This window comes from Solanum dulcamara, chromosome 7, assembly GCF_947179165.1.
Source record: "Solanum dulcamara chromosome 7, daSolDulc1.2, whole genome shotgun sequence".
In the NCBI taxonomy this organism is placed as follows: Eukaryota; Viridiplantae; Streptophyta; class Magnoliopsida; order Solanales; family Solanaceae; genus Solanum; species Solanum dulcamara.
In genome coordinates, this window is record NC_077243.1 from 18,294,199 (window position 1) to 18,317,725 (window position 23,527).

Here is a 23,527-nt window from a genome sequence, read left to right on the forward strand (position 1 = left end):
GTATATTAAATAATACTTTTACTCTTTTTTTAAAAGTTAATCATAATCAAACGCAATTATATTTTTTCAATAATAATTTAATTTATATCAAAATTATTTTAGAATTATTTAAAAATAGAATTAAGACTTTACTTGATTGAGTATGTCAAATAAAGTATTAATTTTTATTTGTATAATATTTTATAATACTTCTAATTATAAAAGTTAATGTAAATTAACAATATTATAGTGACTATTGTTACACTTTAGAAGACATTCAAAGTTACAATATCTTTTTAAAATTTAACTATTTAGTAGTTTTACTTTTTTTTGTGTGATTTGCGAGCTATTATATATGAGCGAGATTTTACCCTGTGTGCATCTAATGCCTAAATTAAAATGGCTATTATAGAGGAAAACGAAAAAAAAAGGGATATGAAAAGAAAAGAGTGTTACAAAAAGAAAAAATAAAAGGATGTGGCAGGTATTCACACATGAAAAAAAAAGAGAGCAAAGAAAAAAAGTAAAATTGTGTTAAAAACAAACTGTCACACCCGACAATTATTATAAATAAAATAAATAAAAAGATTCGAGGAAAGAAAAAAAGTTGATTAGAAAGGTGCAGTGAAGCACCGTAATGTCAAGAACGACAATAGTCACTATTCCAAATATACTATACCCATTTCCAAAAGAATAGCGATTGCAAATTTTCTTGTAATAAAAAATAATAATTTAAGTTTGAAACGAAAAAAATATTTTAAAGAATTAAAAATAATATTATAAAGCCAATAATAAAACATGAATTAAAGTGAATTAGACAAATTACAAAATAGAAAATAACTACAACCTACAATTTTTAATTATAATTTCATCAATCATATTTTATAAAAAAATAAAAAATTTTTAAAAATATATATAAAATATTAGATAATTCTTTTCATCTAATCTTCATAAATTAAATTAGTTTACAACTTGAAAATGGACCAACAACAAAAACAAACACACACACACAAAAAAAAAACCCAAACATTTTGAGGATTTATTTTTTTGGGGCCTAAAGCCACTAGGGTTGAGCCGCCCCTGGTGAAGAGCCCTTGTGGGTAGTAGAAACTTTGGAAGAACAAATCTCATCAAAGAAACACTTCGACAGAACAAAAAGGGGAAAAGTGTATTCCTTCCAAGTTAGTTGTTGGAATATTTCTTTGTTAATGATGTTTTTCTGAACCGAAACCAAAAATTTCTGTTTTCCAATTGAAGTATCTGGTGAGAAAATGAGTGCTCGGAAGAAGACACCTTTCCAGAAGCATAGAGAAGAGGAAGAGGCAAAGAAAAAGGTATGAACTGTAGCAATTTTGGGGTTTGCTGTGGAAATGGGACGGGTGATTAGGGATTTTCCATTTTGCTCACTGTGTATGTCTTCTATTGGCAGAGGGCAGAGGATGAAACAGCTCGTCTGTATCAAGAGTTTGTGGAATCCTTCCAAGCGGACAATACTCCAGGTTCCAAGGCATTTGTTAGAGGGGGAACCATCAATCCCAATGATAAATTGAAGATGGATTCTCAAGGTCCGTTGCAACAATCTATACTATGTTTGATATTCTTCTTTCTTTGATTACATATATAAGTCTTGTTCTATTAATTCTTGCAAATAAAATGACTTTTTTTATTACATGAACAAATTATTAAACATATGGACCTTTTCTATTCATTCGAGGATGGCAGGTGGAAATTCTAAAGATGAGGGGTCAGGTTTAAAGAAGGGAAGTAGGTAAACTAATGCTTTTGATTGACCATGTTACTGTAATTTGGGATACTGAATACCAAGTTTTTCATGATGATATCACTGTTCTTATTAGGCTTTTATATGTTTCCAGCTCCTTAGATGTTTGATTCAGTCTTCCTTTCACTTATCTTCATATGATAACTATGTTGGTACTTTGTGTTTATGGAGAGGGAGCTTGGTGCCTCCATTATCTGCTATATGACAATTTCTTATGAGAATGTCAATTATAGGAGTTTGATCACTCAATTTTTCAGGAAGTTTCCATACGAACAATCCCAACGAAATTTTGATGTCAATTGTTTTCTTTTTTCTATTTTTAGTTTTAGAACGATTCAACCTTGATTAAAAAAAGAGATACTTTTGCTATATTCATCTCTTCAACAAGTTTAGTAATGAGCATAACAACCCTATTGTTCAAGTGTCAGTAAGCCAAACATTTTGTCAATCGAGGAAGGTATATGTGTTTTTGCGGGTCTTAGTGTAACTTGTTTGACTGGAAATAAACTTGGTTTTTAGCTTGTTACTACCTTTTTGAAGGTCTCCAACATACCATCATGTGGAGGAATACAACATTACTAGTTTCAAAAAAAAAAAGAAGAGCCTATCGATGATTACATGAAAAACTTCTACAAAGTCTTTGTACTATGAAACCCTAAATCGGAGACCAATTTGGGGGGACGAGGAATTGCATGTCCATGTCTAGATTGAGAGGAAAGTGAATTACTCCAAAGAGCTTTTGAAGAGAGAAATAGTGGAAGCAATAAGGGCATGTGCGGGAGATAAGGCATTAGGCTGGTGATGATCAAGGAAGATTTAATGATAGCTCAAGATCACTTTCACAAGCATAAATATTTTGTTAAATGTGTGTCATCAAAAAAATATTTTGTTAAATGTGTAAATTCCACTTATATTGCATTGATTCACAAATACTTCAGAGTGAAGGATTTGAAAGATTTTCGGCCAATTAGTCTAATTAGGATCATTTACAAAGTTATAGCAAAGTTGTAAGATAGAGGAACAAGGTTTATCTAAGTTAGACATAGAGAAAGTCTATAATCTTGTTAATTGGGCTTTTTTGATAGACTATTAGAAGACATGGGTTTCAAACATAAATGGAGAAAGTGGGTAAAATTTTGTATATCAATAGTAAGATTCTATATCTTGATAAATGAGATGCCTTTTAGAGTTCTGTCAGATCTCTAAGGTACGGTGGCCCTTTATATCCCTAGTGTTTTGGAGTGTGTGAAGCGAGAAAAAGACCAATGTCCTCACTTCATTGAAGTGAAACATAATTAAAAGAAAAGAGACCAAAATAAATAAAGACAATATATATAATCAAAAGTTCAATTTTAAAACTAAAAAGTAGACATCACTAATCCTCCATAGACCATTGGACAAACAAAATCAAAGCTATTAATAGATCAACATCTAATTCTTATTCTTCTATTTCTACAAGATTGTCAAAATTTTGTATTCCTCCCTCATCATCATATCGATCATCTTCTTCAACTCCATCATCCCTTTCAACTTCATCAATTAGGGATAAACTTGTAGCTACTTATTTTGTTCTCTTATGTAAGCTTGAGTTATTCCCCCTTAAATCATAATGGTTCTCCGCAACTCCACTTGCCTCCGCAGCAACATCCCAAGTGAAATTAGAATCTCCATAAAAATTGCTTCATCTTTATGATTTTCAGGGACTCTGGTTAACCACTCATTAACATCATCAATGATGTCCAAAAGAATTGGATTAATTACATTGCAAGTGTTGTAACAACGCCTCAATGTTCTATTGTATTTTATGAACACTAGCTCATTGAGGCGCTTTAGGGTTATGCAAATAATTTAATTATCCTAATATACTAAATCTTTCTTCTTAGTTCTTACATGTTCAAACATGCTCCAGTTCTTATCACATCCAGATGAATTAAAAGTTAGACTTAGAACTTTGATGACGACTTGATGAGCTTTTGTAACTCTAGAGTTTTTGAACCATAATTCCTCCACCATTCAACTATTGAAGTAGAAGTAGAACAAATAGTCAAAAATTAATAAGTATAAAGAAATAATAACTTAAAAATTAAAGCTAAGAGAAACATAGAAACACTCGCTCACCCGGTGATTTCTTCTTTCTTTGTCTAATAGGTGATAGCCATCGGTAATCAAAAAGTCCATCAACATTCCTGTAAGCTATATTGCTCGGCCTCTTCAAAAATGTCATCGGGTGTGTGTCGTATTCTTCAAAAGTAGTGCACTTTTAGAGTATCCGATACGGGTGCGACAATATTTTTGGAAAGTCCTAACAACTTAGCCTGTAAGTACTATTCTGATCAACAATTGTATCTTGTACATCTTTATTGGCGACCACCTTGTCAACACAATCATGGAATCCCTTCCACCCATTTTTATCGTGTAAATCCTTTTCACATTTATCATAAGTGTGATGGGCTCAAATATTCCCAGTTGCATGCAAAGGTCAATGAAGTTGATCCGACCACTTCTTATCAATGATCTCAAAGACAGTGACAATATACCTAGTGAAATCTTACAAGTGGGGTATGAGGAGAGTAGAATGTATGCAGATCTTACCACTAACTCATGGAGGTAGAGATGTTTTTAAAGACCCTCGGCTTAAGTGTAGCGAATCCATGTACAAAAAAGGAGACAATGAAGATAATATAGTAGGTAACAAGGAAATATTGCAAAGTCTACCAGAAGAGAACAAAAACAACAAAAAAATTGTGCGACAATCGAAACACAATCAACACCATACTAGGATAGATTTTGAAAACAATAATAAACAATATAATTAGTACCTGGCAAAACAATAATAAATATAAAAAACAAGAGCTACAATAATACAACTAGTCCAATGGCCCACACTACACTACCTTCTTACCTTCTACCCTAATATGTGTCTTCTACACCTTCCTATCTAAGGTCATGTCCTCTGTAACCTGAAGCTGCATCATATCCTGTCTTATCGCCTCTCCCAATACTTCTTCGGCCTACCTCTGCCTCTCCTTGTACCCTCTATAACCAACCTCCCGCACCTCCTCACTAGTACGTCTACGCTCTCCTCTTCACATGTCCAAATCATCTCAATCTCGCTTCCCTCAACTTGTCCACTACGGAGGCCACTCCTACCTTCATCCGAATATCCTCATTTCTAATCTTATCGCTCCTATTATGACCACACATCCACCTCAACATGCTTATCTCCTCAACATGCATCTTCTGGACATGAGAATTTTTGACTAGACAACACTCCACCCCATACAACGACGTTGGTCTAACCACTCCTCTATAGAACTTACCTTTTGAGTTTCGGTGGTGCCTTTTTATCACACATGACTCCACTTCATCAACGCCGCACTAATGCAATGTGTGATATCATCATCAATATCCCTAATCCCCTGGATTAGTCTCTCTCGGGGATATTTTGTGTGTCAACCTTGAGTTCCACGCCTACCTCATGAATCACATTACCGAATTTGTACTCCACATACTCTATCTTGGTCCTACCGAACCTGAACTCTTTAGTCTCTAAAGTCTGTCTCCACATCTCTAACTTAGCATTAGCTCCATTGTGAGGTCTTATCAATTAGTACTATGTCATCCACAAATAACATACACCCATGCACCTCATCTTGAATGTCCCGCGTCAATTCATCCATCACCAAGGCAAATTGAACCGAACTAAGCGTTGATCCCTGATGTAACCCAATCTCCTCAAAGAAGTGTTTCGAGTTTCCTCCCACCGTTCTTACGCGCGTTTTAGCTCTGTCATACATGTCCTTTATCGCTCTAATGTCATTAGACCACCGATACACCTCTTGCCTCCGGGCATCACCACAAGACTCTCTTAGAACTTTGTAGTAGGTCTCCTTGAGGTCAATGGACACCATATGTAAGTTCATCTTCTTTTCCCGATATTTATCCATCAGTCTCCTCACAAGATGAATGGCTTATGTGCTTGATTGCCGTGGCATGAATCCAACCTTCACATATTTTTGCTTGTCAAGAAATGATACTTGAATAGCCTATTTGCCTTATCCGTAGCTTTATAAAGATAGCCTATTGGTGGTTTTTGCTCCCCATCTACCAAACGAATCAGTTTAATCAAGGGACCACCAATTTTAAGAGTATAAAAAACATTGTTCCAATAGGAACAAGAAATAATTGTGTGTGCAACTTCTTTCCCCATAATTTCTTTTGCAAATTTACTATTCTTCTGAAAAAGAATAAGCTTCTCAAATTGGCCTTTTGCATGTCCATGCTATGCAAAGGTCAAGAAAACAACAGCAAATCTAGTCTGCCAGGTGTCACCAAGTTCTTTTGTTAATCTCCTCATATATAATGACAAAGGCCTTTGAACAATGTAAAAATCTACACTGTACAGAAGGGTCTTTTTTTGAAAATATCCCCGAACATCAAATATATAAAATGAGCTGCACATGGAGTCCAATAAATGAATGGGAACACTCTCTTTAACATATCACCCACTTTAACATTTTCATTTCCGTTGTTTGTAACAACTGCAGCAACTTTCTCTGCTCTAACCTTTTCTGTAGTGTTCTTAAACAAGGAGAACATTTTGATGGAATCAATGGACGAGTCTCTCGCATCAATGGATTCAAGAAATAAGCTTCCTTTTGGAGAATTCACCAACACATTGAAAATCATTTTCCAGTTCTTGCCGTCCACGTATCATCATAATAGAACATCCAAACTTGTTCCATTCTATCTGATGCTTCTCCACAATTTTTTTTGTCTCTTCCACTTCTTTAGTTAGATAAGGACCGCTAACTTCATGATAAATGGGGGGCTTCATTCCTCGACCAAATCAACCTAAGATCTCAATGAAGGCCCCAGAAGTGTCAGTATAATTGACACAATTAAAGGGGAGCCCTGCATTGTACACTCATCGTGAAAAAGCTGCTACTGTGCGATCCCTCAAAATATCCTTGGCAACATCATGCAAATTTCATTGTGCTTTTCCGTGTCCCGTCTCTTGGCTTCTGCGGGAAGTAACAATCTAAAGTATCTTCCTGCCGGTTGATCCACAACTTGAAGATACTGTCTTTGCAGAAAGCGACAAATCAACAACTTCACCTTCTTCCATTTCATCATCATCAGCACCAACTTTACTGACCACTAGGCCGCCCCTTGGTTGCACATATTTCTATTTTCACAGAAATGCATCATGATATTTTAAGACTTTATCCCATAGTCCTGTAACCTTGGATTGATGCCCTTTTCCCCTCAAACTAGTATCAAAATGAGCAAATTAGCATCTGAAATCTAGTCTCATTTTAAGTCATTTCGCTAAGATTTGGTCCCTTGTCTGGCTACAAAATTGTCCCTCAGAGTAGGATAGCATTCACTGTGTATTTCTTCTGAGAAGGCTAACTAACTCCAAAAGCTGGAGGTATTTTCATGTTGTCCTTACTGTTCCTTTTTTTTGCCTCTTCGAAATTGTGTATGTGTATTTGGAAAGAGACCAGGCAAATTATAGGATCCTGTGGTAGGTATTGCTATCTATTGAAATACTCGGTGAACAATTTTAAAAAAATTGTGTAGTGAGGGAAGATGATGTATCCCTACATCTGAGAATAGGTTAAAAAAGCAATAAATTCTCTATGCGCATAAGAAGAAACAGTGAATTGATTAAAAGCGGTCTTGCTTGTATTAAATGTGCGGATCACTGGCTTCTTTCATCTTTAATTGGTTATATTGGTGCAAGTTAATGTGTCTGTAATGGTTTACTCATCTTTATTGCTGCTCTGTAGAAGCATATTAATATCTATTCATGGGTGGTTATCATGTGGTGCTACTTACAGTTTACTTGTATGTATGTATAATTTAGCTTATATCACGTCTCCTTGATCCTTTATCTTTTACCTTCTTCCCCTTTTAAATTATTGATCCTGTCACTGTTCAAGGATAAGATTATTGGTAGCAAAGATTCTGGAATGTATCTTTTGAACTGCAGGTATGTGCCTTCTTTCTTACCACCTCCTATGGCAACTAAGGGCAGAGATCATGAGAAGAAGGTTAGTGGGTGAATGAAATCTCTTTGGTGTAAGAGTAGTGAACTTGTAACTACTTGATATCTAAATATGTTGGTTACTTCTAGCAGAAGGAGGACAAGCCGAGGGAAAAGGAGAAGGGCAAGGCAAGGAACATTGATAATTTCATGGAGGAACTGAAACATGAACAAGAAATGAGGGAAAGGCGTAACCAAGACCGTGAACAGTGGCGTGATCGTAATACTGAAAATTCTGCTGTAAGTGGATTTACGATCGACAAAGAAAAAAATGTTCAGATTGTTTGCTTTAATCTTCTGTTTTAATTCTTGAATTCATGAATCAGATCCGAGGAGATTTGACAAAAAGTCAAGATAACGTATGATGTAATAGCTTCTATTCAGAATGAACACCTTAAAACTTAAGGAGTGTTGGATGGATTATAAAAATTGGTAGACAGTTAGTTACATCATGTTCTCTAGATGATATCTGGATCTGAATCTTTTGTGGGAACTGGAAAAGTTATTTACATTACTTAGAAGATTACTTTTGCCACATTGGAATAGATACACAACATTTGCACGGAATCTTACATGTACACATCTTGTTGTAGTTGCTGATCTTCTATGAGTGCGCTCGATCAGTTTTCTCTGAAATAGAGCAACACTTCAACAACTATGAATTTATGATTTAATCACATGATCACAATTTGTTTGTCATACAATTTGCATCTATGATTCATTTTCCTTTCTTAACATCTGGGATCTGAAACATAAAATGATCTTTTTGTGCATTCAGCTTCAGGGATTTGGTCATCTTAAGATGAATTTTCCTTCATGTTACCCTGTGCGCACCCAAAGGGTAGCGGTTGCGGGTTCCTTGTCATAAAAAAAGATGATTTTTCCTTTGATGATCCTTTCTTTAATGGTATCATTTTCATCCACAAAAATACAGGACTCCTTCCCACTCTCTGTTACCCCTTGGGTCACTAAACACCCCAAAGGCCTATCCCAGCCCTCTACTATCAGAACATGCCTCCAATATCTGCATCTGGTCTACACCTGAAGATGTTTTAGGAAATGATCATTTTTCAAATATTTACTTGGAAAAATAGTGATTTAAAATATGTTATGCCTAACTAAATGGAGGTTTTGTATGGCATCTTGTTGTGTCGTAATGATGATATTTGTATATTCTTAAATCTTACTCTTTCCTCAGCCATCTAGTCGGTTTGATGAACTGCCCGATGACTTTGATCCTAGTGGAAGGCCTGGATCATTTGATGATGGAGACCCACAAACGACAAATCTCTACGTAGGAAATCTATCACCTCAGGTAAGGTTTTGTGCTTAATTTTGAGATCATTGTTTTTGCGTTAGGTGTTTCTTTTGTGATTCCTATTTATTTTATTTACTTCAGGTTGATGAGAATTTTCTTTTGCGCACATTTGGGAGATTTGGCCCCATTGCAAGTGTAAAAATAATGTGGCCAAGGACAGAAGAAGAAAGAAGGCGACAGAGAAATTGTGGTTTTGTAGCTTTCATGAATAGAGCTGATGCTCAGGCTGCAAAAGATGAGATGGAAGGTTAGCTTCAGCTTCTTGATTTGAAAGTAAATTTATTTCTTTATCTATTCTTTTTGTCTGATAAGTGTGATTTGTGTTACTCTTTGTAGAACACTTCTATTGCCCCCCTTCCCTCCAGACGCTTAGGGGTTGTTCATTAGGTTCTTAGTGATTGACGAAGTTGACATTATGTTCTTTTAAAGTACAGAGTTGTAGGATCCTCAATGACAAGTGGTCAATAGCCTCAGTAAGATGACAGTAAGTAGTTAAATAGAATATATATCTGTTTAAAAACATACACGTGGAGTTTCCCCCAAGGCTTTGTTCTAGTGGTAAGAGCACAATGCGTGATGTGTAGAGTAAGCTCATGTCACGGGTTCGAACCCTGCAGCAAACCAAAAAACTGGTTTTTAAGTGGAGAAGACCCATTATCCACCAAATTTCGAACTGTGAGGCACTGACCTGGTGGGATTTCTCAGTTTGTAAAATAAAGAAAAAGAAAAACATACACGTGGAGTCTACAATGCAGAAATGTATGAAGCGGAAAAAAGGAAGAAAATTCTGTAGCCAAGGTTGTTAAATTCTGTATTAACACAAGCAAACAAATGTTGCCGATCTTATTTGTATATTTGTCTATTGGTTCCAGCTGACTCTCTCCATCCTTGTCCTTTTCTTGGGTTTCCTCTCCTTGTTCTGTGTCTATTCTGATTCTTTTTTTTTGTTTGAGATATACATTTGGTAATAGAGGGATATTCACAAGGAACAAGGTTTTGGATCAGTGATTTTCGATTCTTTGTTTTGTCAATAGTCTTCTTCGCGAAGTAGTCAAAAGAGAAGTGCAGAATTTGAGGTGCGAAGCGAAGCAAAGCGCTGAAGTTTGTTGGGATTTTAGGCGGAAAGCACTAGCAAAGTGTCGACTTTAATGAAGAAGCGCTAATAAAGAAAGAACTAGAAATATATATGCAATACAAGGAAAAAGATCTACAAACATGAACAACGATTATTTGGACAACAGAATTGAAAAAACTATAATTAAGCAAAGTATATGAAGTAAAAATCATGTCCAAAGTTTAAAAACCATTTTAAATTTCCGATTTAGACGGAAAAAATGTAGTTTAACTAATATGGTTAGTTTTCTTTTTCTAAATTTATAATATTTAATTGCTGATCACTAAATATTCATTCATAACGTTTTTTAACAGTTACTAAAATAGTTTACCAACTATATTTATAATTACGTGCTGTCCTGTTAAAGGCAAAGTCCATAGGTGATGAGGTGCATGTCTTAGCACGTGAGGATTGAGAATATCACCAGCTAAGTGTGGCAAAGCACATAACCTGCCTTTAACTGAGCTTCAGGCATTAGCGCCTCAACTGAGCCTTTAATAACTTTGCTTCTTAGGTGGTGCCTCCTCTAGTTTCAGCTATGTACTCATTCCAGAAGTGTCTTTTCCATGGCCTATATAAACTTTGGTATGAAGTTGGAAATTAAATAGTCGCGTGGTATTGCATGGGGATGCTAGCATGTGTACTAATTCCGTGTGCACTCGTTTTAGTGCTTAATATTCTGTATCTTCTGCAATACTCCAATTGGATATGATTTTAGCAATGTATTTCTGATATCTAAACCATATTATTCTTATCCAGGAGTTATTGTTTATGAATATGAGTTGAAGATTGGGTGGGGTAAATCTGTCTCTCTGCCTAATCAAGCACTCCCTGCTCCCCCTCCAGGACATATGGCTATCAGGAGTAAGGAGGTTTGTCTATTATTTTGAGCACAATGCTCTGGTATATACATGTTAAGAATTTGATAAATGGTCAAGTGGAGGAGTTTGTGTATTAATAATCAATAAGTGATAGAGTGAATGATTTGATGAGTTATGTATGTTAAAATATTGTATGATCAGTCGAATACACGTTAAAAACAAAGACAATGGATGAAGCATGTATTCATGTTGGAATAAGTTGTCTTGCATGTTTATTTGTTGGTTTGATATGTATAGACATCCTGTAGTGGTGTATCTCACCCTTTTCTTTGGAAATGTTTCCCATGTAATAGCTTCTGTTAAAGCTGTAGTTCAGCATGCTAGACATGCTTTGTAAAGCTGTAGTTAAATGCTTTCTATTGTCACCTCCCAGTTCTCTTTGTGATATCAGCTTATGCTCATGTACTTATTCAAGAGGTCTATCTTCTTGGTTTTCAGGGTGCAACTGTTATCTTATCGGGTCCATCAGGTCCTCCAGTTACTACTGTTCCAGGCCAGAATTCTGAGTTGGTATGATTATTAGTTGATCTTTCTACATTTCCTTGTTCATTCTTTCTTTGTTGGGATAATTATCTGATCTCTATAGCTCTACGTCACATTGTTATTGAAAAATATCATGATTGAGTGAAGCGAAATGTTCAGAGAGTTTAGGTCTATTGGAGTAGATTTGAGAGGGTTCTTCTCAGCTTCATTTTAAATTTGTAATTTTTCCTTATACTTTATCTATAAAATAGGCATTTTACTTGGTATGGATTGTTATTTGAATAAAAAAGGATACTGTCTGAAGAGGAAATCCGGGCTCCTATTACCTTAAAGAGGACTGATCTATTTTTCTTGTTTGGCAAGAAACATGGAGGAGAGTGTACAATAAGTGCAATTTTACAAGGAAGTTGTGTTTAGCGGTGAAAGTTTTTGTTCTAGGGTGCTAATGGGTAGGAAGGATTTTGAGGTTTTGACCAATCTGCCAATTTATGCTCATCATTTTGACCTTGAGGTGAACACATGAATTTGATTTGTACCAAGTCTGAATTTACTTCTGTTCGTTCACACATATACATTTTGAGGCTTGTTTTTAACTCATTTAAACAATTTATGCGGCAAAAAACTCGTGAGTGTTGAACGACCTAAATTCCATAATTCGTTAATTCCAAGAATATGTGGATAATTTGTTGGCCATTTTTTTGTTGCTAATGTCCAACATTAGGTAGACTAGAGAATTATGAGGGACTTACCGTGGCAAGAAAAAGAGGGGGTGAAAGAGTATCATTTCGAAAATTGGATGCAAATAATGGACACAAAATCGGGGGACTAGGGATACGAAGATTATCAATGTTCAATATGACATTGTTTGAGAAACAATCATGGAGATTTTCCTAGGAGAGGAATGTATTGATCAGAAACTTGATAACTCAAATATGGATTCTTAGAGAATTGATGGTTCTCTGGAGATGTGACAAACTCTTATGGAGTTAGTTTGTGGAAAACAGATTTTTACAGTCTAGGATTCACAATTGGTAATAGCATGGGGATTTGGTTTTGGGAAGACAAGTGTCATGCTGGAGCCACTCTAGAGGAAACATGTACTTAGAGTGGTAATTAACAGGGATGCCACGGTGTTTGACTATCTGTGATTAGAAAGCCAGGAAATCACATCGAATATTACTTTTAAGAGAAGTTTACAGGACTTCAATAGGAGGAGATTGAGAAATTTCTTTGCATGCCATATGAATGGCCTACAAGAGGTAAAGATAGACATGGTATGGAAGGGGTTAGTCTCGTGAAATCTTTTGACTTAGCAAAAACAAGTGGAACGGAAGGGGTGAGGGAAAGAGTCTTTTCACAAAGAACCATTTGGAGATGGTTATAGGAGGGAAGTCTTGAATACCAAGGCAAGTAAGAAGCTAACTCCTTTACTTGGTGATAGTGTGTGATGCAATAATATCAACACATAATCTAAGGAAGATTTAAGGAAGATGAGGAGGCTTGTGATGAGTTGATATTGCCTGTGTAAGGAATGCGAGGAAGATACAATGCCTATCTTATTAATTGCAAATTCATGACACATCTTCGAAAGCTCAACTTTTATTGCTTGATGTGACTTTGATGGTGCCGAGCACAATGGAAGAAACAATCACAAGTGAGGATAGGCAATGAGAATAAGCCAATTTGGAGAACCATGCCATGGTGCAATTTTTGGTCTTATTTGGAAAGATATGACTTGAGATTATTTTGTGATAGTGAGATGAATATTAGATGCACTAAAATAGCTTTTCTATTTCATTTTTTTCTGTTGGCATGAAGAGAGAATACTAGCATACATATTGGGTTAGGTTGATAGTGAAGGGAGGTTGAGCCACTCACTCCCTTTAGTTCCCCGCACCATCTAGGTGCTATTAATGAAATGGTGTCTTAATTTAATGGGAAAAAGAACTGGTGTAAGAAGGGGCTTTTGTCTAAAATTGATCCTATAGTAGCATCTTCATTGTGCATATAATTGGCCATCTCTGTAGTGGTGTGGCTAATACTACCTTTGTCCAATAAGTTTTTGCTTAGACTTGGTCACTTGGACCTTCAAAGCTGAAGTATCCTTTAGTCAAACCCTCTTTTAGGTCGAAAGTTCATGAAGTGTTGCTGCAAAATAGCAAATACTATGAACTGCATGACAAGAATTATGTTCCTGGTAAGTATATTGCATTAATCAATCTAAAAACATTTTTGACAATTAAAAAGTCAACTTGACAAATTTTGGGGGAAATACTTTTTAATCTTGGAAGTGTGCCTTAAATTGATAGACGTTAGGAATCTATTGGCTAAGCTCATACCAGAATTGACAAGTAGAGTTATCCAATACTTGTGCTTGTGGGAGATAGCAGGAAGTTGGTGAATTAGTCGAGGTGAATGCAAGCTGGCCAGGACACATTCGTTGTGAAGAGTATTTTTTTTAATTTCTTTAGGCAACTTTGGATGAGTTTAGGCGTTTGGCATTTTGTTTGAGTACTTGCTTTGTTTGCTCCTATCCCTAAAAGGATTATGTGGCTTAAATGATTTATTTAGCCTTCATAGAAATATCTAACCTCTAATTATTAATAAGAACTAAAGAACGAATATCCATACATGTGGAAATTAGTACAATTCACCTTTTATTGTACGAATGTTAATGAAAGAAGCCTATGCAAGGGGAGTTGATAAGTCTATCAAGAAAGTCTAGGTGATGATCCCTGGAGTTATTTTATGGTGTTTGACTGAAAGGAATAGATATTTTGATGGGATCTCAATTCCAAACTACTCTCCTAAAACTAGATGTTTACATATCCTATTTAGTTGGGTTAATTTAACCCTTGTATTTAGCACCAAACAATTTCTTGACTTTGTTAGCTCTCTAGTACTAGTTTGAAGATTGTAAAGGAGCTAACAACTTTTGCTTATGCCCTCTTGAGCCCTTTTGTCTATTCGGTAATTTTGCACACTGCTTGATGCTTTTTAATGAAATACCTTCATAAAAAAAATGAAGTTAGTATAATTGACCTGTTATTGTATGAACGAAAAAGGGTCAAATGCCCTTTAATATATTAGAAATGGTTCAAAAATACCCTCCTTCCACCAATTGGATCAAATTTGCCCATCCTTTCACCTATTGGGTCAAAAATGCCCTTAACTTATTTGAAATGATTCAAATTTGCGCTCCTTCTACCTTAAAAATATTTATCAAATACTTTAATATGCCCGTGCTTCGCGTGTTCTTAAAATATCTTATTAGAATTTATAAGTATAATATTTTTATGATATCCAATATTTTTTAAAAAGAATTCTTCTTATTCTTCAAATTCGAATAAATTAAGTCTCAACTTTTTAATCTATTTTACTACCATTAGCATCTTGGTTATATAATTTTTTTTCCCAATTACTTAACAATTTTAGTCTTTTAAAGCTACTGAGATTTTTGTCTAATTGATGTTAAGTGATATTGTATTTACACTCTTTATTAAGAAACATCTTAAAATAAAAAAATATATAACAAAAAATTATCTTTTTGTGGGCATACATGCATAATGAAATTCCTCTTTCTCTGTCACTAAGAGCCTGTTTGGATTGGTTTAGAAATAAGCCAGTCCAAATGGGTTATATCATATATGTATTCATATAGAGGTCGTTTGATTTGAAGACATGTTATGCTGAGATTAGTTATACTGGGATTAGTTATGTTGAGATTAATTGTGCCTTGATTAATTATCCTAGTATTATTATTTATTGTATTTTCAAGAAGTTGTTTGTATATAAAAATACACTCCACCTTATTAAGTAGAAAAAGGGTTTGAGGGACCTCAAGGGTGTTTTTGTCATTTTCATTGTTTTATCTAGGGGTAACTAATCTCGGTACTACTATTCCACCATTTGGCAGGGATAACTTATTCTGGTACTAATTACAAATCCTGGTGTAACTTATCCCAGAATCAGTTACCAAACAAGGGATAAAGACGTACTAAATTTTTATCAGAGGATTATCTATGCTTGTCCAGCATACCAAATGACCCCATGAAGTATTACTTAGAACATTTCACTATTTTATGAAATAACTTATTTACATAATATTTTGTGTTCACAAGCAACTTAACTATCCTAGCTTTAATTTAAGAACCTCAATTCAGTACCGAAATATATACTTAGGTCATAATAAGCGTTTGTTGGTTTTATCTTAACACATGTGCCCATACTCTTCTCATCCCCGATTCCGAAGATTTAAGTGGTAGCAATCCAACTTCTAGATATGCACCTGTGTCAGGTGCCCAAACCTGCATCCCGGCAACGTAGTCTGCTACATTGTTAGAATAGAAGATTATCACAACAAGACGTCCGTGGAATACTATATACAACAGGCTATATGGCGGATTGTGTGGAAGGAAAGAAAGTAGAGATAATTTGTTGGAGAAAATGAAATTTTGCAAATTAAAGCACAAATATTGAGCTCTCTTAGCCTTTTAGTATAAGAATGAAAATGTAATGGCTAATGTCCCTAGTTTTTTTCATATGTAAATAGGTGTACTCATGCCTCATTTGTTTGCACTTAAGGAAGGTCTTATTCGTAATCATTCAGATCTCAATCATTAAATCTGTTTGTTTTTCTTATTTTACAACCAATTAATGGGTCTGAATAGGTCTAGATGATGAAGATGCATAACAAAATTTTAATATCATTAAGATGTCTATTTAAGAATTTTCTACAAAGATGATAGTTCACCGTTACTCCATCTACTTTTACCCACCATCCACAACCACTATTTCAGCCATAGCTACCACCACTTGCCATCCACAACCACCGTTCTCTGCCAACCACAATCACCATCACCATTTGCCATCATTTGCAATCATTACCACCAATTATTATTACATCTACTAATCGCTATCGATAATTACCACCATTAGTCAACATTATATATCGCTAATCATCATCATCATTCACCAGCCTTTAGCTATCAATATCATTCCAATACTAATTATCAACCACCACGACTAATTAATACTGCCAGTCCTTATATCATAAGATACTACCCACAACCACCATCATCAGTCAACACTATCCAACTCGACACACACAATCACCATCGTTAGTCATCACCACCACCAATTGTCATATAAAAGTTTTAAAATATTTTATTGCTATAATATTAGATAAATTTAGTATTTTATATTTATTATTTTTTAAACAAAGACAAATTTTATATATTCCAATGTTGAATAAACAAACAGTTTTAACTATTTAATATTTATATCTTAATGCAACATCTCGATATTCAGATGTGTATTCAGATTCAGACCTCTAAATCTTAATGCACATATTTATATTCAGATGTGCATTCAGGTTCAGATGTCTTAATCTTAATGAAAACAAATGAGGCCTGAGTTGCAATCATATTGCTGATGGTTGTACTACTCATCCTTTGCACTCTCTGGGTGCTACTTTTTAATAAATTGTTCATTACATTTTCAAAAAGGAAAAAAAGGTATCAGCAGAAAGTTTTCTTAGTATTTGAGAAAATATTGAATTAGGGAGTACTCTATTTATTAATGCCTGAGCATATAAAGTAAATGCTCGAGTGTATATTTTCATCATGAACATTTGATATGGAAATAATATAGCAGTTTAGAAAGAGAAGTGGGTTAAGTCTGATGTGGACCTCGACTTCCCTAAGATTTCCAAGACATGAAAAGAAGATGAGTATATTTTGATAACGGAAGATAAGTATATTTCAAGAAAGTGCTTATATATGCTGTATAGAGAAATAGGTCCGATGAATGTGATAGAATGTTTTAAGGTTCAAAATATAGATTACATGCATGAGTTTGCAAGGGACGCAGAATACATGTCTTAGATCTTATAAATGAGACATTCAGCTTTTCTGTTGGAAGCTGACTATTGATGTACATACTTTTGGAAGCACTTTCTTAGTGCTATTTCAATATAATTATTACCTTTTATAAAAAAAAAAGAGTTTGTAATAGAGACAGGTAGTATGCTGTGATGGTACATACTACTCTCAATCGATAGTCTGATATGTTGTAGAGCCTTAAGTTAGCTAGAAAAACTTGACCGATATAGCAATAAGCCTGTCTTCTGATGTGTCCTTTTGTACACATGTACTATTCTTGAGTATCTCCAATCTATAATGAAGATGATTATTAAGCTCCTTTTTCCTATTTCATCTTATGTTTTTTTTGGTTCTGCAGGTTCTCACTCCAAATGTACCTGATATTATGGTTGTTCCACCTGAGGATGATCATCTTCGCCACGTTATTGATACAATGGCTCTGTGTGTTCTCGACGGAGGCTGTGCTTTTGAACAAGCCATAATGGAACGAGGCCGTGGAAATCCTCTCTTCAGTTTCTTGTTTGAGCTTGGCTCGAAGGAGCATACTTACTACGTTTGGAGGCTTTATTCTTTTGCTCAGGTAACTTGCTGCAACTATAAAGTCTGAATGAGTGTTATTGCAATTATGTACTTGTGACATAACTTCATTGATCACTTTTACAATCCATGTGGATACTTCAAACAACGTTTCAATGGCAGAAAGCCAATAGTTTTATGCAATTGTAGCTGACGAGAATTTTGTTCTTGTCCATTGTTGTTTCTCTTTCCATGTTATGCAAAGCAATATGACCAATTGTACTTATGATATAATCAATCAATGAAATACTTCATTTGTCTGAATGCCCTTTGCAGGAATTTGGACATTTTGTCCTCTTATGCTTTTCTTTCCTCACTAATAAATTTTCTTTCCTTGTTTTAAAAAAACAGGGAGATACTCTTCAACGGTGGAGGACAGTCCCTTTCATCATGATAACTGGTAGTGGGAGGTAATACATTGTTCCAACTTTATCATCTTTAATTACACATTTCATAATCACCTTTCCTCTTGCTGAAGTATCAGATATTTGATGCATGTGCATGTCAGTTCCTGAATGCATCACTTTTTAAGTCACACTGTTTCTTAGGAAGCTTCTACCGATATGCCCCTGCAGTATATGCTTGCTGTGAAAGAATGAAATCATCTAAATAGAATTTATCATTCAATTTTTGCAATGGCTGCAGAGTTCTGCAAGGCTTTGATGAAGTCCTGCAGCCTTTTTAGAAGTTCTCCTTGAAGATTGTGCTTTCTTCAAATATAACAAATTTACATATGCAGGTGGATACCACCCTCTCTACCAACACCGAAAGGAGCTGATCATGAAAAAGAAGCTGGGAGCACATATGCTGCTGGAAGAAGCAGGGTATGCCCGTTTGCTAGCTTTCTGCTCCAAGGCATTTAAGAGTTTGCATTTGACTTTGAAACTTAAATAAAGTTTCTTTGTGATTGATGTTTCTTTCTATACGTTGCTCAGCGGGTGGAGGTTGAACGGACACTGACTGATGCTCAGAGGGATGAATTTGAGGATATGCTCCGTTCATTGACACTAGAAAGAAGTCAAATAAAAGATGCAATGGGTTTTTCTTTGGACAATGCTGATGCTGCTGGAGAGGTAACCTTTAAGCTGGTTTCATGCAGGAGTAGAAGAGCTCACTTGTGCGTGAAGCTTTTCTTTCATATTTAACCTTTCGGAGGCAAAATTGCAGTAATTTTGCAGAGTGTTGTGTCAATGTTCATAATGCTTCTTGTTGCCCCTTGCACTTGTTTTGGCTGATTTTTTGTCTTGAAGCATTAAGATAACTATAGCATGATCTGTTACACGTACACTTTGGATAGTTCTCATTCTTGAGCATATTCTAACACAGTTGCACTGCTGATTATAATTTGCAGGTTGTAGAAGTTTTGACAGAGTCTTTGACACTTAAGGAAACTCCAATACCAACAAAAGTTTCTAGGCTCATGCTTGTCTCTGATATTCTTCATAATAGTAGTGCTCCTGTGAAGAATGCATCTGCTTATCGCACCAAATTTGAAGCCTCTTTACCAGACATAATGGAAAGCTTCAATGATCTATATCGAAGTATAACAGGACGAATTACTGCCGAGGCACTTAAAGTAAGCTGTGCCTGTCACCTACATTTGATCTGCACTTGCTGCATTTTTTGTATCCATTTTTTGCTCCTCCTTGATGGGTGGTTAAGTTTTTCCTTACATGTTACAGGAGAGAGTTCTGAAAGTGCTTCAAGTATGGGCTGATTGGTTTTTGTTTTCGGATGCCTATGTCAATGGTTTACGAGCTACCTTTCTTCGAACGGGGAACTCTGGTGTGACCCCCTTCCATTCTCTGTGTGGTGATGCACCTGAAGTGGAACAAAGGACCAGCTCTGATGATGCAGGTGATGGTGGCAAAGTTAACCCAGATGGTGCTTTGGCAATTGGGAAAGGAGCTGCTATGAGGGAACTGTTGAGCCTTCCACTTACTGAGCTAGAAAGACGATGCAGGCACAATGGTTTGTCTATTGTAGGTGGTAGGGAAATGATGGTTGCTCGGTTACTTTATCTGGAAGAGGCTGAAAAGCAGAGGGGTCATGAACTAGATGAAGATTTGAAATTTGCGAGCCATTCAAGTTCTGCTAGGTTCCCCAGTAATCGGAAAGATAGCAACCTTGAGTTGGATAGGATGGCTCCTTCCGAACGGAATAATCTAGTGGATTATGACGTACAACTTAAACAAAGAGAGTCTGTATCTTCACCCCCAACAAATTCTGCTCCACACTATAATTCAATTGACTTTTCCAGTGAGGAAAAAAGTGAGACAATTTTGCCTACATCTAAATGGGCCAGGGAGGATGATGGAAGTGATGATGAACAAAAGAGAAGTTCGAGGGACCTGGGGTTGACCTATTCATCTTCTGGAAGTGAGAATGCTGGTGATGGGCTAAGCAAGATCAAGGATGCAGAGCTTACAACTGACACAAGCAACTCATCATACCCGGAAAGTGGAATGAATGAAGAGTTGAGGTATGGGCAGTTGAGCATTCCTTGTGGGATTATTTCCTAAATAGGTGTTACTTTATTGTCATGTCATCCATATCTTCCAATACTTTCCTAGTTCAGGAAGATAATTTCTTGGTTCTGGAGGATCAATATGAACGACTTTGGAGTGAAATTGTTCTCGGATTAAGCCTCGTTTGCTTACAAGACTTAGAGATTAGGAACTTAATGAAAATTACTACAAACTACTTGCTAACTTTTGTATCTCAAATCATTGAAGGAATTTTCTTAAAAGGTATATAGGAAACTGCTCTAGTTTGATCTGCCAGAAAACAAGAAAGAATTTCATACATCCCCACCCCTCTTAAGTCCAGCAAATGGATGTCTTTTTTCTTCATTTTGATTTTATTAGTTTTCCTGTGGAAAGATGTGAAGGTGCACTTTTACCAAATGAAAGATTGTGCATGTGGACTTTCATAATATTCTTAGGATTAGGGATGTTAATATGCCAAGTGTTGAATGTTACCTTTATCAAAAATAGCCAAGTGTTGGAAGCTTAGGATACTTACCTATTTCCATAATATTTGGAGGCAGATTCTTTCGGTTTCAAATTTTTGTGGGATTCTTATGCCTCATACATTGAATCTGTTGCTTTCAATTTGCTATCCTCAGTTTTTCTCCTGTTCGGATTTTGACCATAACTAATTTATCAGACAAAAGCTGAGGCGTCTTGAGGTTGCATTGATTGAATATCGTGAATCTCTTGAAGAACGAGGAATAAAAAGTCCGGATGAAGTTGAGAGGAAAGTTGAAATACATCGGCAATGCCTACAATCTGAATATGGTTTATTGAATTTCAGTGAAGATACATCAAAAAAAGGTAAAGCTCTAAACCTGTCGAGTTTGAGATGTCCATGTATTTATCTATTTATTTGTTTATTTTTTGAAAATTAAATCCAATAGATTAATATTTAGTGCTGTGATTTAACTACCATTTCGTTGGATATTCAAGAGAGGAAGCTGATAAACAGCACTTATGTGTAGTTAATTGCATGTGCAGGTCGAAACTTAGGTTTATCTGCTGTATCATACCTCAATCCTATCTTTTTTGTTGACAATTATTTTTTCCCAGAATCTTTTTGCCTTATGCTCATGTCGTCCCTTTGGTCAGTTCTCAGATGTTTTGTTGATGTATATCTCATTTTATGGTAAAGAATAGCTGAAGCAGTCTGGTTTTATCGCTGATATTAATATTTACTGCTTTCAACAGCACTATCAGACATTCTCTGGATCACAGGCTACTAAGCTGCTTCTTAGGAGACTAAATTTTTCCTAAAATGTGTCTGTTAGTACAAGAAATTGTAATGGAACGAAGCGAATAACACATCACATATTTAAGCACTTAAGTGAGGATTTAGCTGTCACAGTATTATGTTGTAGATGCAATGTCCTTTTAACAATATTTTTTTCTCGGCATCTATATGATGAATCACTTATTGCTGGATAGAGTTGGTCATCATCATATTTACGGGAAGATTAGTCTATCTGGTGCCCCTAAGGATTAGGTTTAGTGGTAGCTTGTGGTATGGATTAGGCGCATGTCACAAGCTTGAGCTTTGACGAGACTAAAGCTTGATGTTCAAGTAGAGAAGGGTAGAGGAGTGGGCTTATATCCACCAAGCATTGTACTATGTGCTAGCTGGTTCTTGTAGATTTCTCGGTTATTGAAAAGAAAGAAAAAAGATTTAGGTATCTGGTTGAGCAGGATACTGGACAGGCAGCTTTTATTACAACAAGAACAATAACATACCCAGTATAACCCCACAAGTGGGGTCTGGGGAATGTAGTGTGTAAGCAAACCTTATCACTACCTTGGGAGGTAACGAGGTTGTTTCCGATAGACCCTTGGTTCAAGGAAAAACATATACAGGGCAGCTTTTATTAGCTGCAAGGAAGACCACTTGACTGCCTCCCATCTATTCATTATCATCACTCTTTTCTGGGGTAAGAAATTTTGGGGAAGAGTTTTTTCACGTTATCGATCAAAAAGAATTATGTCACTTCTTGCTTTGTTATATTATTGATTATATTTTTTTGTATTCAAATTGTCTCATATTTCTGCTTTCATAAAAACAGGAGGTAGGTCATCTTTGGAGAGGAGAGAGAAAAGAGACGATTCTCGTGAAGCTTCTAGGAAGCGTCAGCGCAGTCGGAGCGGAAGTGGAAGCCCTCTGTGGAAATCTTCCAGCAGAGACCGCGATAGTGATAGGGAAAAGCGTCGTGAGAGGGAAAGGAAGAGTGGAAGCAGGGAGAGAGATGATCATGATAGAGACAAATCTAGGGAGAGGAGACGGGCCAGATGAATACATATGCACTGTGCAAAATTACCATAAATACAGAGTAGCACTTTCATTCCTCGGCAGAGATGCATTTGAGCATTTTATCTTTGCTGGGTGGCAAGATTGCACGATGACCCTCAATGGCCCCTGGAAGTAAGGTCCTCTTCTGTTGGTATTCTCTATGCTGTGCTCCATATAAAGAAAACGATGTTTCCCTATTCAGCTCTATGGTCTAGCAAATTGTACAATTGCAGAGAATCTCATGAGTGGCTGTAACTACATCTATCTTTATGCTTCAAATTTTAGCTGCATTTGCTAATGCGTTTACTGGAGATTTTGTACCTTCCATCTAATATTGGACTTTCAGTAGTTAAGTGGTTCCTAGTTTTCATGTAACCTCCCTTACATTGATGTACTGTCTGAGATAGTATTATTAGTTTTCATCTAATATTGAACGTTGATCTTCTCAAATTATACTTTACGTGGTCTCTTCATTATGTATCCTTAAGGTAGACTAGGCCAACTTGTTGACCATGCTCAGGGTATTTGGGTAGCAATTGCACCTGGAAGTCTATTTTCACCATGCATATGGACCGCATCCTTTTTTTGTTCGTTCAAATAATTTAACTTGTAATCGGTGTTGACAAACTTCAAATAAAAGTGTGCTC

The 23,527-nt window shown here is 35.8% G+C and overlaps 1 protein-coding gene and 1 non-coding gene across 6 annotated transcripts; one reads left to right on the plus strand and one right to left on the minus strand.

Annotated features, from left to right (window-relative positions):
• The first annotated feature begins 996 nt into the window (after positions 1 to 996).
• LOC129896859 (protein RRC1-like) lies at positions 997 to 23,314 on the plus strand. 5 transcript variants are annotated; one of them, XM_055972836.1, is made up of 18 exons: positions 997 to 1,160; positions 1,237 to 1,313; positions 1,409 to 1,544; positions 1,702 to 1,747; positions 7,758 to 7,818; positions 7,902 to 8,051; positions 9,010 to 9,126; positions 9,211 to 9,376; positions 11,003 to 11,115; positions 11,563 to 11,634; positions 17,848 to 18,069; positions 18,417 to 18,475; positions 18,805 to 18,889; positions 19,001 to 19,138; positions 19,417 to 19,641; positions 19,748 to 20,547; positions 21,234 to 21,400; positions 22,657 to 23,314. In XM_055972836.1, exons 2-18 carry the CDS (start codon positions 1,251 to 1,253, stop codon positions 22,881 to 22,883), a joined length of 2,847 nt encoding a protein of 948 aa, XP_055828811.1. In that variant the 5' UTR covers positions 997 to 1,160; positions 1,237 to 1,250; the 3' UTR covers positions 22,884 to 23,314. The 5 variants fall into 5 exon arrangements, with proteins under 5 accessions (XP_055828811.1, XP_055828810.1, XP_055828812.1 ...); XM_055972835.1 differs by having other exon boundaries at positions 997 to 1,313; XM_055972837.1 differs by having other exon boundaries at positions 998 to 1,313; positions 7,905 to 8,051.
• On the minus strand, positions 21,488 to 21,558 carry LOC129898100 (small nucleolar RNA snoR97). Its single transcript, XR_008769016.1, has one exon. It is a non-coding gene; the product is annotated as a small nucleolar RNA snoR97 (small nucleolar RNA).
• Positions 23,315 to 23,527: the final 213 nt, after the last annotated feature.

What these genes read in the sequence shown, in the direction of transcription:
- LOC129896859 (XM_055972835.1), top strand. Translation starts at nt 1,251, where the DNA reads ATGAGTGCTCGGAAGAAGACACCTTTCCAGAAGCATAGAGAAGAGGAA. An exon ending in AGGAAGAGGCAAAGAAAAAG is followed by an intron (nt 1,314 to 1,408) that starts GTATGAACTGTA and finishes TTCTATTGGCAG; the next exon opens with AGGGCAGAGGATGAAACAGC. An exon ending in ATGCTGCTGGAAGAAGCAGG is followed by an intron (nt 18,890 to 19,000) that starts GTATGCCCGTTT and finishes TACGTTGCTCAG; the next exon opens with CGGGTGGAGGTTGAACGGAC.